Source organism: Molothrus aeneus, chromosome Z (genome assembly GCF_037042795.1).
Source record: "Molothrus aeneus isolate 106 chromosome Z, BPBGC_Maene_1.0, whole genome shotgun sequence".
Lineage (NCBI taxonomy): Eukaryota > Metazoa > Chordata > Aves > Passeriformes > Icteridae > Molothrus > Molothrus aeneus.
Genome location: NC_089680.1, coordinates 3,341,594 through 3,356,534, shown reverse-complemented (window position 1 = coordinate 3,356,534; position 14,941 = coordinate 3,341,594). Strand labels below are relative to the sequence as shown.

Sequence of the window (14,941 nt, the reverse complement as noted above, 5' to 3'; positions counted from 1 at the left end):
AGTACTACAGTGCTTCTTCCAGACCAAAGTTGTGTTACAACAGTTGTTCAGTTGTGGAGGGTTAAAAATATGGAAAACCTGTGAGAACTGGGTAGGGCTTTTTGAATTAAGGTAATCGGTCAGGAGTCAGCATCAGCAAAGCAAATAAGTGTCAGTGCCATTTACAGCAGCCGCAATAGTGCTGTGAGTTGTTCAGCACTTCCATGAGACATCATGAAGTATAGCAGCTTACATAGACCATATTTGAATCTTGTTTTAGGAATAAAAAAAGTGTATGTGTATGGCCATCTGTGGTTATGTATTTTTACCATGTGTTAAGTATGTTTTTTTCCATGATGCCATAAAATACAACAGGCTTCCAGAAGAGTGTTAGACCTTGGGGATTTGTTCTGTAAAGAGAACATCTGCAAGGGCTCTCTCAGTGGTCTGTTGCAGCAACTTGAGGTACAAATCAGAGCAATCAGAACATTAGCTTTGAGACTACCCCCAAGACTCATCTGCATCGTATTTGGAAAACATAAAAACATTCTTGATCAAAAAATGAAGACATTCTTGATCTCTGTCCTGCAGAAGTGGGGCTGGAATGTGATCCATGTGAATCACCATTATCTTAGGAGAACTGTACAATGCAAGGAAGAGAAAAGAAGTGCCTGCATGGGATGGAGTAGAGCAGTCTTACACTTGATACCTGTCTCCTGGGGACAGGAGATTTGTCAGAGAGCATATACCAGCTTATAACTGTGGAAGATGTTGTACTTTGTGCATCTGGCTGGTGAATCCTGCAATTGATTTCTGCTACAAGGATCAGGGAATCATTCCAGGTGTTGGAACTCACAATGGGAGTCATTAAATGGCAGCATCCCAGCTGCAGCTCCCTTCTTCTTTCCTTGAAGGGAGCTGCAGCTCCCTTCTTATTTCCTTCCCTCTGTTTCTGTGCCAGTAAATACTCTGATAATCTTAGAGAGCACTACAGCAAAGTTTGTATTTGGGTGTAGCAATAAAATGAATGTTTTACCTCAACTTCCAAACTCACCTGACAAGCTGGAGCCTGACATGACTTCCTTGTCTACAAGGAAGTACTACAGCATGATTTGCCAGGATAAATAACAGCTAGAATGACAGAAGGATTATTTGACTTTAATATTTCTCCTTCTACCTAATATATTAGAATTCATTTTTGTTTGCATCTGTATATCTCTCCCTATAAGACTCATATCTTCTGTCATGGGCCATGTTTCTGGCTCTAGCCTGAGTGCAGAGTACAATTCAGGACTCATATTCAACAAGCATCTGGGAATAAAGAACATGTGATGTGCCTGTGTAGTATTTGTCAGAACAAATCTAATCCACCTCTTTGAGAAGAGGAAGACTTTGCAAGTAAAATGCTTTCTGATAGAAGCATGAGAGTAGACCATGAACACAAAAAATAGCAGAAATCTTTGGGGAAAAAAAAAGATACATAGGTGGGATAGTAGGTGGGATGGGATGAACAAAAGCAGCAGTTTATTCTTGTCTTACACACATGGCACAACATACAGAACCAGCACAAATAACTTACAAAGTCTCATACACCATGCTTTCTCTTGAATAGCTTCTATTAAGTTACAACACCATAACGAATCAGGTATTTAGTTACGACAGATCTCCAGACATGGATAGTCTCCCATTCAAGGAGTTATTATTTTTGTAAGCTACTTAGACAAACATCATTTTTTTTTACATGTTTAATACAGTACAGTATCCTTAACAGAGTTCAAGATATTCACAATGAGAATTGAACACTTTATAAAACAGCAGAATTTCTCACCTCAGTACAGGCCTACATTCGCTCTCCTGCCTCTTTCTGATTTAAAATGTGTTACAAGTCGTCTTTACTCAACTTTTCAAACTGAGAATTGCTTTAAATGAAAAAAAATGCTATTTACAGGGTTTTGTTAGATTTAATAAAAATGTCTTTGCTTCCCTTTCCAATTCCAACTCCCCTACCCCCAACAAAAATTGCCATTTGGTAATTTTAGAAATATTGACCCTCAAGCTGCTATAAAAACTAAAAAAAAAGAAATTTGTGACGACTTGTTGGATGCAAAATTAAAGATGATCATCACAGCCCAGCATTAATTCAAAAAGATGAATTGTTATCCCCTAATGTCATATATTGTGTTCATTGGAGACAGATGATGCCTGTCATCTGATTTTTAGAGATAAGGAACTACTTATGGGCCAGCGTACAAAACCTCCATCTTTTTTATTTGCAAGATGCCCCACTCTCTTTGATTAAAAAGTTTCCAGCTCAGTTCTTTCCTTTTCAGTAATTGCTACAACTCTGATTGTGTCATACTGACCTACTCTCCCAGTCTCCATTGGATAAAACAATGTTTTGCCATATCCATGGTCCCAGTGACATTTCTGGGTTGACTCAGGAGAGTTTTGCTGTCTGACTGCACTTCAAACTCCACTCAAGCTTGTGGGCATCTTTCATTTGGTGGCTTTGGATTAGCTCTGCTTGAATGTGGCTGGTAAACTCTAGCCCTTAAGCAGTTAATCAGCTTTCTAAAGAAATAATCAAAAAAGATTCCTCTCCTTTATACATACAATACGCAATATTTTTACATTTAGCATTATCATAAAAAGCATGTTTATGTTATTTTGAAAATGTATTTTTACAGAAATCTATAAACACTGTTGTATCAAACACATTCTCAAAAACTGGAGAAAATACTGACACAAAACCTGGAAGAGCCTCAATGGAATTCTTCCAGTACTATTTGTCTACTTGCATATTTCATATTTCAGTGTCCTTTCCTGCAAACATAATTTGGCCATATGAGAACAGGTAAAGTAGACAACAAATCCCCAACAGTTTTAAGTAGGACCTAGGTCTGTTGTTTAATGAAAGTAGATTGACATTCAATGTGTGTTTGGTTTGTTCTAACTGGCATGCCCATTTTGCTACTGTTACTCACAATGAGCAGTGCCTTAATTCCCAAGTGGTCTTGTTCGCTTCAATGGGATTACGCATGACAAATGACGTATGCAAAAATACTGAAAATGGTCTTCCACTTTTTTAACCCTTCTTATGTCAACAACAAACATCACTATCTTCTTCTTTATATATATTGTACTTGAAAATGAAGTAGGACTAATACTTGCAAACAATTCTGTATCAGAAGTTAGTGCACAAACTTTAGGAAATAATCTGATATAGTTGTGCTATAGTTCTGGCAGCTAAAAACTTATCTGGTTTGACCAAGACTAAATTTCACAGGTCTAAATGTTTTATTTGTACACTTGTTGTTGTTACACTTGACATTTCCTCAGCCTGACACAATTTAATTTTAAATGGATGTGTCACACTGACATTAAATCAGGATGCTATTTTCCTTTACTGCCACCATTTTCAGTACAGTTAGTAATGTACATTAATTCATATAACCAAAGTACTTTCCAAGTACTTTGTCTATAGAATATTGGAGAAATTATAAAGTGAATTTGGTTTCCTCTCCTGCAAAATTTAAAAAATGCACTGGAGTTTGTATCTTGGTACTGACTGTAATGGCTTCTTTACAGTCCAGGAGGTTAAACACAGAAAGTTAAACAGCAGAATAAGATTTTCTTCTTTGTCTCACTATTTGTTTATTCTTTAATGATGCTAAAAAAATAAAAAAAAAAAAATCAACTTCTTTTTAGTACTAATGAAACATTAAAATATAATTGGTGAAAAGTAATTGATTGTAATATCCTGTATGTTACCTCATCTCAACAGAAATTCTTTTATATGGCTTGAAATGTTTAAAGTGTAATCCTACCTAGAGGAAAAAAATGCAAGCCATATCTAACCCCAAATTCTACCTATACTGTAACGTGTACAGTCACCCGTAAAGGAGCCCTTTTAACAAAAAAAATATGCGAACTTATCATTAGTTTAGAGTACATATCTATTTTGGTCACGGTAATAAAAAAAATTAGATATATATACTTACTAAAAAAGTCCAAGTGTAATCAATTATATAATATTTCGACACTTAAAAAAATTAGTTTTACACAATGTGATATGTAAAGCAAAATACTGAAAACATGTTAATTCTTTGGGATGATCAAAGTATAAGTAACCAAAACTTACAAATAATGATTAAATTTTCATAAAAGAAGGTTTTTGGTGGAGGGGCAGAAGGAATTTCCCCCCCTTCTCACCCTCAATCCCCATGGCTTTTATAGATCCATCCCCTTCCCTAATAAGCCACAGGTGGGTTTTTTTTGGATATATTGTAGTAAGGTTATTTTCCTCTATATATGAGTCACTAATAAGTGACTTTTTCAAAATGTAGTTTGTTCTTCTTGAGGTTTACAGTGCTTCAGAATTTACAGGCCACTTAAACTCTAGACGAATATTAATCTGAACTAAGTATGTTAAAGTTTGATGAAATAGAAATTCTATTATTTACTGTGAAAATTAAATTACTTTCTGTCCTGATAATTCAATTCAAGTTTATTTCAAACACCCCTCCCCCCTTGAAAAAAAAAAAAGAAAAAAAAAGTTTTGTAGTTAAAAGCTTGTAATTATAGATAGCAAAGAAAAAAAAAAACCTGCTCCTTGCCTATGGAAATATATATAGTTTTTTAAGATCCAACCCCTCTCTAACCTGCTAACCATCACATAACATATGCCATTTGGCAATTTGTCTCCTAGGATATTCACAAATTTCTTTCCAGTGCTCTCCACCTGTTCCTTCTGCTGAAGATCCCAAGGTTAACCGGCCAATGACCTCATTCCTTGACCCCCTATCTGAATCTAAAACCAGAAATTCAATGCTGATATCATCAAGGCCCTCACAAGGAATGTCAAAGACAAACAATTCATTGAACACTGCATTGGGGGTGCACTTCTTCACATGGGTTTTCTTTTTAGAAATTCTCTTCTTGGCATGGTACAGGTTCACTTTGACATAAGGGTCTGCAATGAAAAGAAAGAGCACAGATCAGTTATTTTACAGTGTTTAGAAATTCCTTGATGTAATTTATGGTAAATTCCGCAATTATCCGATATATTTACATCACAATAAGTAGCTCTGTCAAGTTATTAAAGTTGATTCCTCTCATCCAATTTTTAAATTTTTTTCTATACATCTGAATTAGCCCCTTTAATTTCCCTTTATGGTCACCAAAATTGTGTTTAAGGCAGGCAGTGAAGTTTAGACTGCAATCAGATACAGGTGTTTCTTTCATGAGATAAATCCTGTCCTGCAGTCCATGAAACCAACACTTCTACCACATTCAAAGATGGTCTGAAAGTGCACAAAACTCTAAAGATCTCTGAAAAATGTGTAACATTATGCATTTATGTGTGACAGAAATTTTCTTTTCACACATTCTGCTGGGGTAAAATCATCAGCACTAACCAAACCCATGAAAAGAAAATTTTCAGAAAGGAGTGAATAAACTTGGGCTGAAAGAAATGAATTTCATATTTCTTCTGGGGTCCATAGAAGTCAATTTACCTGACTTAGTTGAGGCCACCAATTGTTATTGAACAAATTTGACACTAAACTTTAAATGTAAGGGTATGTTTGTTGTTGGAATGTGTATCTGTCTTTACACCTGTGCTGTGTTACTGTTGAATATGGGAAGGGAAAATGTCCATATTTTCAGCTGCCAACCAACTTTGAGTGTTTACATTCATCATAATTATTGAATTGTTGTGAGGTTCCCTTGCTATTGTCTTCAATAATGGCCATATTTATTCTTTCAGAGGAGACATTTTAAAAGTCAACCCTTTCAATTACCTTGGCATTTATTCAGTGAAATTGTGGGCCTGTTTCCAGGTTCTCATGGTGCAATGATGTAGTACAAAATCTTCTCTGCTGAACCCAGTCAAACATGATAGTTTATGTAAACCATTAACAAAGTTAATCATCAAGAACTCCTGAATACGTTTTAAAAATAAATAATACTAAAACTGAACAGTATTTATACATTTTATGTCACAGTTATGAGACTGAAAGGGTTGGATGAGTAAAAAATTATATTTTTCCTTGAACTGACAATGGTCTACCATAAGTGGGGTGTAATGGAGTACCTCTTCACTTTCATATTCTATCACCATAATGAACATTTCAAAACCAGGGCTTAATAAAAACACTCACTGGCTTTGAAATTATTGCATGCCATACAAGCATTAGAAATATCAAAATCAATATCAATCAGTGGTTTCCATTTCTTCTTAGAGGAAGTTTTCTGTTACCTTTGACCAGCTACTAGATAAGGCTAGAGAGTTGCATTTGACTTTATTAGGCTAACAGAGGTCACTCAGCACCAGTGACTAAGGGAATCAAGGAGATGTGAAAATGGAAAAGTTTCTGAGTATAAAAAAAAAATTCCCTCTTCTCCTGGAGGTTGAGTTGTGGAATTGTTTATTTTATCCCATAGAAACACCACTTCACCCTCCTCCTTTTCCAAGATTAATATTGAGATGAGGGGAAAGTCACAGAGGAAATTTTGACTGTCCTGAGTGCAGTATGCTACTGACATCCAAATATCTATTGCACCTGGCCTTATTGACAAATAGAAAATAATGGAAAACTGTTTCAATGGAGTAGGAGTCCAGGTGCAACATGGCTGCCTGCAGAAATACTGCATTCCCATTATAGTCAGCAAGGCTCTCCCAGGGGATGCAGGAAATGCAAACAAATTTTATAGCTTTACTTGCAAGAGCTGCAGTAAAAAAAATGGGTGTTCCATAGGGTCCAGGTAGATGCTGTGACTAGAAGGGCTTTTTTTACCAAGTTATTTTCCCATCTGGGTAAACATCAGGCAGGTCTGTTGAGATCAGCTGGTTGTCATGCTGTCTTCATGAAACCACCGCTATCTCCTGTGACTTTGGGGTTGATTTTTAAAAGTACATATCCTCTCTATTAGTCAAGTAAATTGTTGGACTCAATATACATCTTTTCTCCTTCTGATATGTGAACAAAATTTAGATCAAAAGGAAGATTTAAATGGAACTTGATGAGAGTTGCCTATAGGTTTGTTGCATTGGATTCAGGCTAGGTTAACTTTCCAGGTGAATTGCAGTATGAAAAATAGAAAAACTGTATTTTTGGCTGCAGTGATAATTATTCAATGTTTCCTAAAACTATTTCCTTTTCTTCTTCTTTCATAATATTGAGTGAAATGAAAGACTATAAGTTCTATAAAGAAGCAGCAGCAGATGTGGTACTATAGCCCTTTTTTGTGTACTGTTGTTTTTGTGAGGCAGTCTTATATACAGGACATTAAATTTTATACTGTTATTATGTTATATAGCCTTAACAAGTCTTCTATGTGCAATTCTAGAATTGGCTTCAGAGGAGGTTCCACTGAATGAGAAATGGCAGCAGACAAGGAGAAGAGAGGATAAAACCTGATCTCTCTTAGTGCACCCCAAGTCTGGCTCATGATAAAGCACGTGTGTCATGCTGCAGCATCCTCCCAGCATTGGCACAGCTCACCTTCTCACCTTGCCAAAAAAATGTTAGAGCTCAGTTAGTGCTCAAATTCAACACAGAGGTAAGATACTGCTTTTCTTCTGAGATAAATGATGATCTCACTCAATACTGATCTTCTACAAATAAACTCATTTTTTGTCATAAATAAAAGCTTTTGGTATCTGCAAACAACATCCCACACTTATAGCAGATGGGTTCTGCTCAAGACAATCATAAAACTCATTGGTTTCCACTGCTAACAGATGTCACCTTTTTTTGATGTGATTGAAGAACAAATTTGTAAAATACATACCCTGGAAATAAAGCATTGACCTAGATATGAATGAAATGAATAGGCTGTAAATAATAGAAACACCATTTCTGCATGTATGGAATATTTTCAGTCTTTGAAATGCCATGTTTCAGCTCTCTTTTGTCATTCTGTTTTACATTCTTAGGGCATATTTATTATTAAAACAATTACCTGATAATCCTGACACATCAGATTTAGGTAGATGCCTGGCTTTTAGAACAACGACAGTGAGTGTGTTTGTTGTAGATTGATAACAGAGAGAGACCAGTAATTCTCCACGACCAGATGATTTCTGAGGAAGTTAAAGGAAAAACAAAACAAAAAAAGAAATAAAACTGTTTATAAGCATTTATATTGACCAAGCTTTAAACCAGAGTTAAAAAGGCTTATGAAATGTCACAGAAGTGTATGCTCTGAAGCTGTCTAAAAGGACATACCATACATAGCTATTCTGATTTCCATAGTGATTATAATTTCCCTCTATATTAGTTATATAACTTTTCCTATGATTGGTTTTCAGACTGAATAAAATTAAAAATAAATGGACAATATATGTTGACATGACATCACTATCTTTGGAGAGTAGAAATTAAATCTGGAGGGAAAAAAATCTCAGCTAAAAAAACAAATTTATCTTAAGCAAAGCAAAATTCCATGAAGATATAATGGGGAGAAAAAATCTAGTACAAGTAAAGAGAAAATATTTAGTAAAATATTTTAAACAGGAAGGATTCAAGCTATCAGTGAAATCTTATCCCTTGACACTCTCTAAAGCAGTGTAATATATATGAAATAAAGATGAGATAAAAGATTTTCTCTATCATTATTTGATTTGAATTTGCAGGAGTGGTTTATTTCAAATGGAGAAGGAAGGCAAGGGACACAAGAGAAGATAGTACCTTATATACCAGCAAATCAAATAAGTTATCAACAAAAGATCAGTGACATATTTGTTACCATATAGTGCTAGAATTGCAAAATGACAGTATTAGCTATGGGTATGTTGCCTATTAGACATTTATTTTACTTGCCAGTATGCTTGTCATTTGAAACCAATCACAGCGAACATCAACACACATTCCACTTCCTTAGCAGAGATTTAAGAGTGTGTGTGATGCCCATGCATGTCTGTGGTTCATTTCTGGGGTGGTTGTAAATGACCCTTGCATTCTGAACTGAGACAACACAGCATTAAATATTTTTGTCCCAGTAAAGTCAGGAAGTTTTGCTGGTAACTCCACAAAGTCTATGACTCCGCCCTTACTACCTTTAGTAAGGCTGCAGCCTCTCTCAATTCATGAGACAAGGTGATGACAGCACCAACATGCAAGAACATGCTACAACATCAACAATATGGTCTCTAGCGGGTCCCATTTCCCTGATTAAAGACCACCTACATTCCTTTAGAATGTGCTACAGGACCCATGCAGTTGATATTTCCATTGACTTCAGTAAGATTTAAGAAAGAATGATGTCAATATAAAAGGGATGGAGGAGAAAGGGAATAATACATAAAGAATTTTTATTCTTTAATTTAAAATCAATTAAAAGCAAATCAGTGGGGTTTGAGTCAGCTTGAGCTAACTGGAATTGGTCCACTCAAACCTGCTGGACCAGATGAATAGGAAATTAGAGCTTAGGGCATTAGCAATTTCTTTCAATATGCTTGTTGTAATGGCTTTTTTCTATTGCATTTGTGTAATGACTTCCTCACACTGCCATTAGGAAAACATCTCAGGTATTTCACAGTGAGCTTTTTGGCTTTTCTTTCCAAGATGGCAGCAGCATTACACAAGAATCATGGGTAACCCTATCACAACATTTTCAAACTTTGAACAAAAAAGATGTTACCCTAACATTTCTTTTGATGATCTCTCTGTCCATTAGCAGCCTTCCTTCCGAGAGTTCAATTCCAGCGAGGGGGATGAGGACTTCTCCAATGACATCATCTCTCGAAAATCTGTCAAAGCTCAAGATCATGAAGTGAAGTGTTAAGTCTTGAATTTGGCTGTAGGGGATCCCATAAAATGTAAAAGTCTCATCGAAAGCTGGATCTAAGGTTTTTCTCAGCACTCTGGTTTTCACCTTGTGCTTTTTCTCAGGCAGGATTGTCATTTTGATGTAGGGATCAGAAGTCATTGACTGTTCATCCATTGCTGGCAGCCCACGAGCTTCTTTGATGTTCACTACAAATGCTTTTTTCTCAAAGTTGTACTCTAAAGAGAAAAAGAGAGTTCCTAGCTTGTCTTGTTTCTCTTCAGATGACAGAGAAGTGATGGATTTTAGGCTATCAGGAGATACTGAATCTTTCTTCCTTTCTGCAAAATGCTTAGGAGATGAGTTTTCAGGATCTGGAGAGCCCTGCATTTTTGTGGTTGTTTTGGGGAAATTGCCATTTAGATCTCTTTTCTCCAGGTCAAGATGGAGAGAGTTCTTTGGCATTGCTGATTTGTTCTTTGCTTCACTTTTCTCATCTGCTCCAAACTTCTTCTTGCTGTTGAGATTCTCCGGGTAGATATCAACCCCCTTCAGAACATGGACAAACTTGTATGGAGGGGTCTTATTGGACTTGGAAGATTTGCGTTGGCAGCAGATCCAAGCAAAGAGGGAGACAGAGAAGACAAGGCCAAATGCACTAAAGATCCCAACCACTGTAGGAATTTCATCTGAAAATCAAATAAATAGCAACAAGCACATAAGCAGCAGTACCTTGAATTCTGCATGATATTTAATGAAGCAATAATTCAGTAAAACAAACTGATACGAGACAGTGATATCAGCAGGATTGACAGACTGGAAGTGCTCTGCATTGTACACATTGCTCGCCACCTGCAGGCACCAGTGTGCAGTCCCACTCTAAGGCACGCTTGTTATGCTAGTATTTTTCCATACACGCAGAGTTAGGGAGGAGAATACTATTCCCATCCTAATAATAATCACTGTTCATAATTTCTCAACTCTCTCAACCTTCTGTGTGTAGTTTCTGAGCTTGTGTGTCAGCTTTGAGTTTATGGAGGTTTGTTGGTTTGCTAAAACACACTCTGAAATATATATTACTTTTAGATACATCATCTGCTTTCCATAGTGTTTCGTAGAATACTTTGTGCACTCAATTAGCTATTTTCTATGGTCTGTTCCCATAATTGCCTGTAGGTATCTCTTGAAATAAGTGAGTTTAATTGGAGGTTATAGCACTCAACAGTTTCACTGGGATTTTCAATACTTTGCAGGAGGAAGTCTATCAAGAAAATTTTGGATAATTATATAGCAAGTGTCTTTTCCAGATGGATGGGATATTAGGTAGCACATGTGAGTTCAGAGCTGAAAAAATCATGTTAAGTTTATCAATGTTAACTGCTAAGCATTTAAGACACTGAAGCAAAGCTTATGGGGAGTTTACAGGAAGGGTCAGTACTTCTTATGAGTAGATAAGAAAAAATGTTATAATTCCTCCACAGTTTAATATGAATTCTACACTTACGCTGAATAAAGAGAAACCTGGGCAAGTGTTACAACCTCCTTTGCCAAGTGGATATATTATTTACATATGGAGTATCATTAGCCCTTCAAAGCACGCATCGAAGGGTAAATGAGCACAACTAATTAGAAATCCAATTTTGCCCATAAGTAACATTACTAAGTGAGTTTAAACCTCCCACAATGTAACAATCAGAGCTTAACCTTTATTCCCTGCAACAGTGGACGTACAATGGAATATTAATATCATGACATTGTTTATGCATAAAGGCAATTATGCAGTAACAGTTCTGTTTCTCTCTCGTCATTCTGGAGGAGTAAAGAGGAACTGTCCCCCTGTATTACTAAATCAGACTCATGCGGTCAAAAGCTGAGCAGATAAATGTGCTGCCAATACACCTTTGCTTTTTAGTGTGATGATTCAGAAAAAAAAAATCCACAACAATACTATCAGAGCAAAGTAGGACATAATGTTCCAGCTCAGAAAGGATCAGGCCTGGCTATTAATTTTTTATGACAACTTTTCTGATGCCTACAAGCTGTACTAGTCTATACACTGAATTGCAGGAACTTAATGAAATGACTGACAACCATATTTGTGAGCAAAAAGTATTTTTCCTAACTTAAGCACATGGTTTTGAGTTTCAATAATTCCCTGGGCTGCATAAATTTAAATATACATGGTATAAATAGAAAGCTAAAAGTATTTGAAAATTAATCAGAATACTTTAATATCTTTTAAGAATGGTTTGTACATTTACAATACTTTTTCATGAGATAGTATACTTTTTATAGTAACGGATATTATAATCTACTTTAATTCTACAACTACTGAAAGTAGTGATAGAATCAATTTGATGTTTAAAATATTAATTATCTTTCTGAAATAAGTAATTAGACAAGCATGATGTCACAAGTGTGGTTAGAAACCTCAAGTGGGTGGAATAGGAAAGAAGATGAAATGGTAACTAAAATGGTTTTATATTTACAACTAATTGTGTCACAAAATGAATTTCTTGCTTTTGTCATAATCAATTGGTTAACATTCAAGGCAGTGCATTAATAGAAAACATCACCTACTGATTCTGAGAGAAGTTATTATTCCAGTTACGTGATACAAATCTGGAGTCTCTTCACTAAGTCAGTGGAATGATCCTTGAATCAAACCACTGCTAAAGCAAGCCTAATGTAGTTTAGAGTCAATATTTGTAAATCAGAGTGCAGAAATATTCCCTCTTACTGTTTTTCTCACTAAAGCAACTTATACATGCATTTTATAAGTGAACATACATGACTGCTTCTGAAACTTCCGATACCTCACTACATCCAGGGCACAGAAATGACAAAACTGAAAAGTTCATTGTGATCTTTGTTTATCTCATTGAAACTGGGTTGGTTAAGGTGCAGCTGTTCAGCTAAAAACACTGAAATCCTGTGTTTTCATCTTCCTAGCAATGTCCTTTCACTTTAACTAATGATTGACCTACAATAAGAATAAAAGGAATGACAATTATTTCAAGAATGACTTGAACAAAGATTTTCTCTGTGGCATTTACATCATGTAACTCTTGATGCACATTACTTTAACAGACCCAGAAAACAGCACCGAACCCCTCTCATCCAAAACCGCACCTACAAAAATCTCTTTATCTCTTCCGGTACTTTACCAGGGAGGAGGAATGGGGAGAGAGGAAGGAAGAGAGATTAGGGAAAGAAAGCAAATTCACACAACTTCTGAGACCTGAAGAAAACTGGGGGGAAAACCAGGTCCCTCCCAACAAGCTGCGTGCTGGGAGGCACCGGGAGGCTCAGCAGAGGCTGCTCTTCTCCCGGGGAGGGGAGCATCGCCCGGGCTCGGGTGCGGGGAGCCGGGACGCGCTTACCGAACTGCTGGCGGCTGTCCGCTATTGGAGCCATGTTGGTGGCGAGTGATGTCCGCGGGGCTGGAGCTTCTGTCCGGGGCTGGAGCCTCTGTCCGGGGCTGGAGCCTCTGTCCGGGGCTGGAGCCTCTGTCCGGGGCTGGAGCCGCTGTCCGCGGTGCTGGAGCCGCTGTCCGCGGTGCTGGAACCGCTGTCCGGGATGCGGGAGCCGCCTCCCCGGATGCCAAGCGACCCGCCCGGGGCACTGAGCTCGCTGCCCGGCTGTCCCCTGGCTCTGCGCTCTCACGGCGCCCGGATAACCGTCTTTGCCAGCGCAGTTAAAAAAAAAAAAAAAATTAAAAATTACAGAGAGAGGGAAAAAACAAGCAACAACAAAAACCACCCAAAACCCAGAGACACGAGCAGTGGGGACAGTGGAGGAGGAGGCTGCGACGGGACTGGAGGAGAGGGGGGAGGGGAACCTTCGGTCCTCCCCTTTGCACACTGATTTGCAACCCCCTTCCTGTTTTGGCTCTTCTGAGTAGCTCTGCTCTGAGACTGAGTACGTGGTTGAAACCCAAATTGACGCAATCCTGACGCTACAGGGCTGAAATCAGCACCTTTCCCGCCTCCCTCCCTCCCTCCCTAGCCACCACACCCTCCCTCCCTTCCTCTCTGTCTCTCTCTCTCCCTTCCTACACCCTCCTCCTCCCCCTCTCCCCATCCCTGTGTTGGGATTGAACATACACTCATCGATTATTTTAACTGCCTTGCTGCAGGTTATGAGTTCCCCCACACACCCCTCCACCGGACACAGACAGTGAAATGGCAATGTCTGTGATTCAGAGCACCCTCTGAAAGACATGGGTGTGCCTCTTTTTCCAGGGAAAGATGTATTCATTTGCTTAATTAACTATCAGCTGTGCATGTTACAACAACGTGAAAGAGTTGCCAACCTGAGAGAGTCCAGACACCTTGGCTCCAGCTGCAGGGCACACAATTTTCCTATGACTGACGTGATGAATTTACTGAATTTGAGTCACGAAAACTCTGGATGTGACTTCTCTCTGTGCCTCTTCCCTGCTTCCTCCCAACATCCACCCCCACATAAACATTCAGCCCACAGTTTGGAAATCCTCTTGATTTTCCTGCAGGTCTGGGAAAGAGATTACTTTACTCCTAGATTTTACTGGTTAAGATGTCTTGTCTCCCAGTGTGAACTGAGAATGTGGTGGGGAGACAGGGAAAGTGTGGCAGAGTGGAGGAATGTGGGAGGAGCAGGACAAGAAAGCAGGGCTGCCTATAACTAGAATGTCTACAGTGTATAATAAACCAAGCTAACTCCTTGTCAAACAGAGCTGCAAAAGCCAGCACCTGGCATCTGACTCCTCCTGGATTCAAATGGAAGTGTAGCAGCCAGGTTTGGAGCTAATTCTTCTGCATAAATGGAAAACAGGTGTTGTTGCTTCTCTAAATAATGAAATCCAGATGCAGACATCATCTGGCATGACCTTAGTCCATGGTCAGCCACTTCGAAGCTTGTATGTCTTGCCCCATTTCAAAACACATTCTTCCTTCTCAGTGAAGTCAGTGAAGCTCCTGGGATTTTAGAAAAATTAAAGTCGGAAGATAATGGAATCATAGAATATCTTGAGTTTGAAGGGACCTGTAAGGATCATCAAAGTCCAACTCCTGTTGCTGTGAAGAACACCCCAAGAATGCCACTGTGTGCCTGAAAGCATTGTCAAAATGCTTCTTGAACTCTGACAGGTTTGGTTCTGTGACTACGGCCCTGAGGAGCCTGTTGCAGTGCCCAACCACTATTTGGGGGA

General features: G+C 38.1%; 1 protein-coding gene across 2 annotated transcripts; it reads right to left on the bottom strand.

Moving 5' to 3' along the window:
* Positions 1-1,476: 1,476 nt before the first annotated feature.
* On the bottom strand, positions 1,477-13,669 carry SYT4 (synaptotagmin 4). Of its 2 annotated transcripts, none has more exons than XM_066568959.1 (4): positions 13,134-13,669; positions 9,625-10,439; positions 7,945-8,065; positions 1,477-4,951 (listed from the first exon to the last, which is right to left on the bottom strand). In XM_066568959.1, the coding sequence occupies exons 1-4, from the start codon at positions 13,165-13,167 to the stop codon at positions 4,644-4,646; spliced, it is 1,278 nt and encodes a 425-aa protein (XP_066425056.1). In that variant the 5' UTR covers positions 13,168-13,669; the 3' UTR covers positions 1,477-4,643. The 2 variants fall into 2 exon arrangements, with proteins under 2 accessions (XP_066425056.1, XP_066425057.1); XM_066568960.1 differs by having other exon boundaries at positions 9,631-10,439.
* Between the last annotated feature and the right edge of the window lie 1,272 nt (positions 13,670-14,941).

Bases quoted from the DNA above. Each gene is read 5' to 3' on its own strand.
- SYT4 (XM_066568959.1), bottom strand. From the start codon at position 13,167: ATGGCTCCAATAGCGGACAGCCGCCAGCAGTTCG. The intron at 8,066-9,624 runs GTAACATCTTTT...TAACTTCCTCAG, and splicing joins TCATCAAAAGAAATGTTAGG to AAATCATCTGGTCGTGGAGA. The intron at 4,952-7,944 runs GTAATTGTTTTA...TTTTCATTGCAG, and splicing joins TGATGTGTCAGGATTATCAG to ACCCTTATGTCAAAGTGAAC.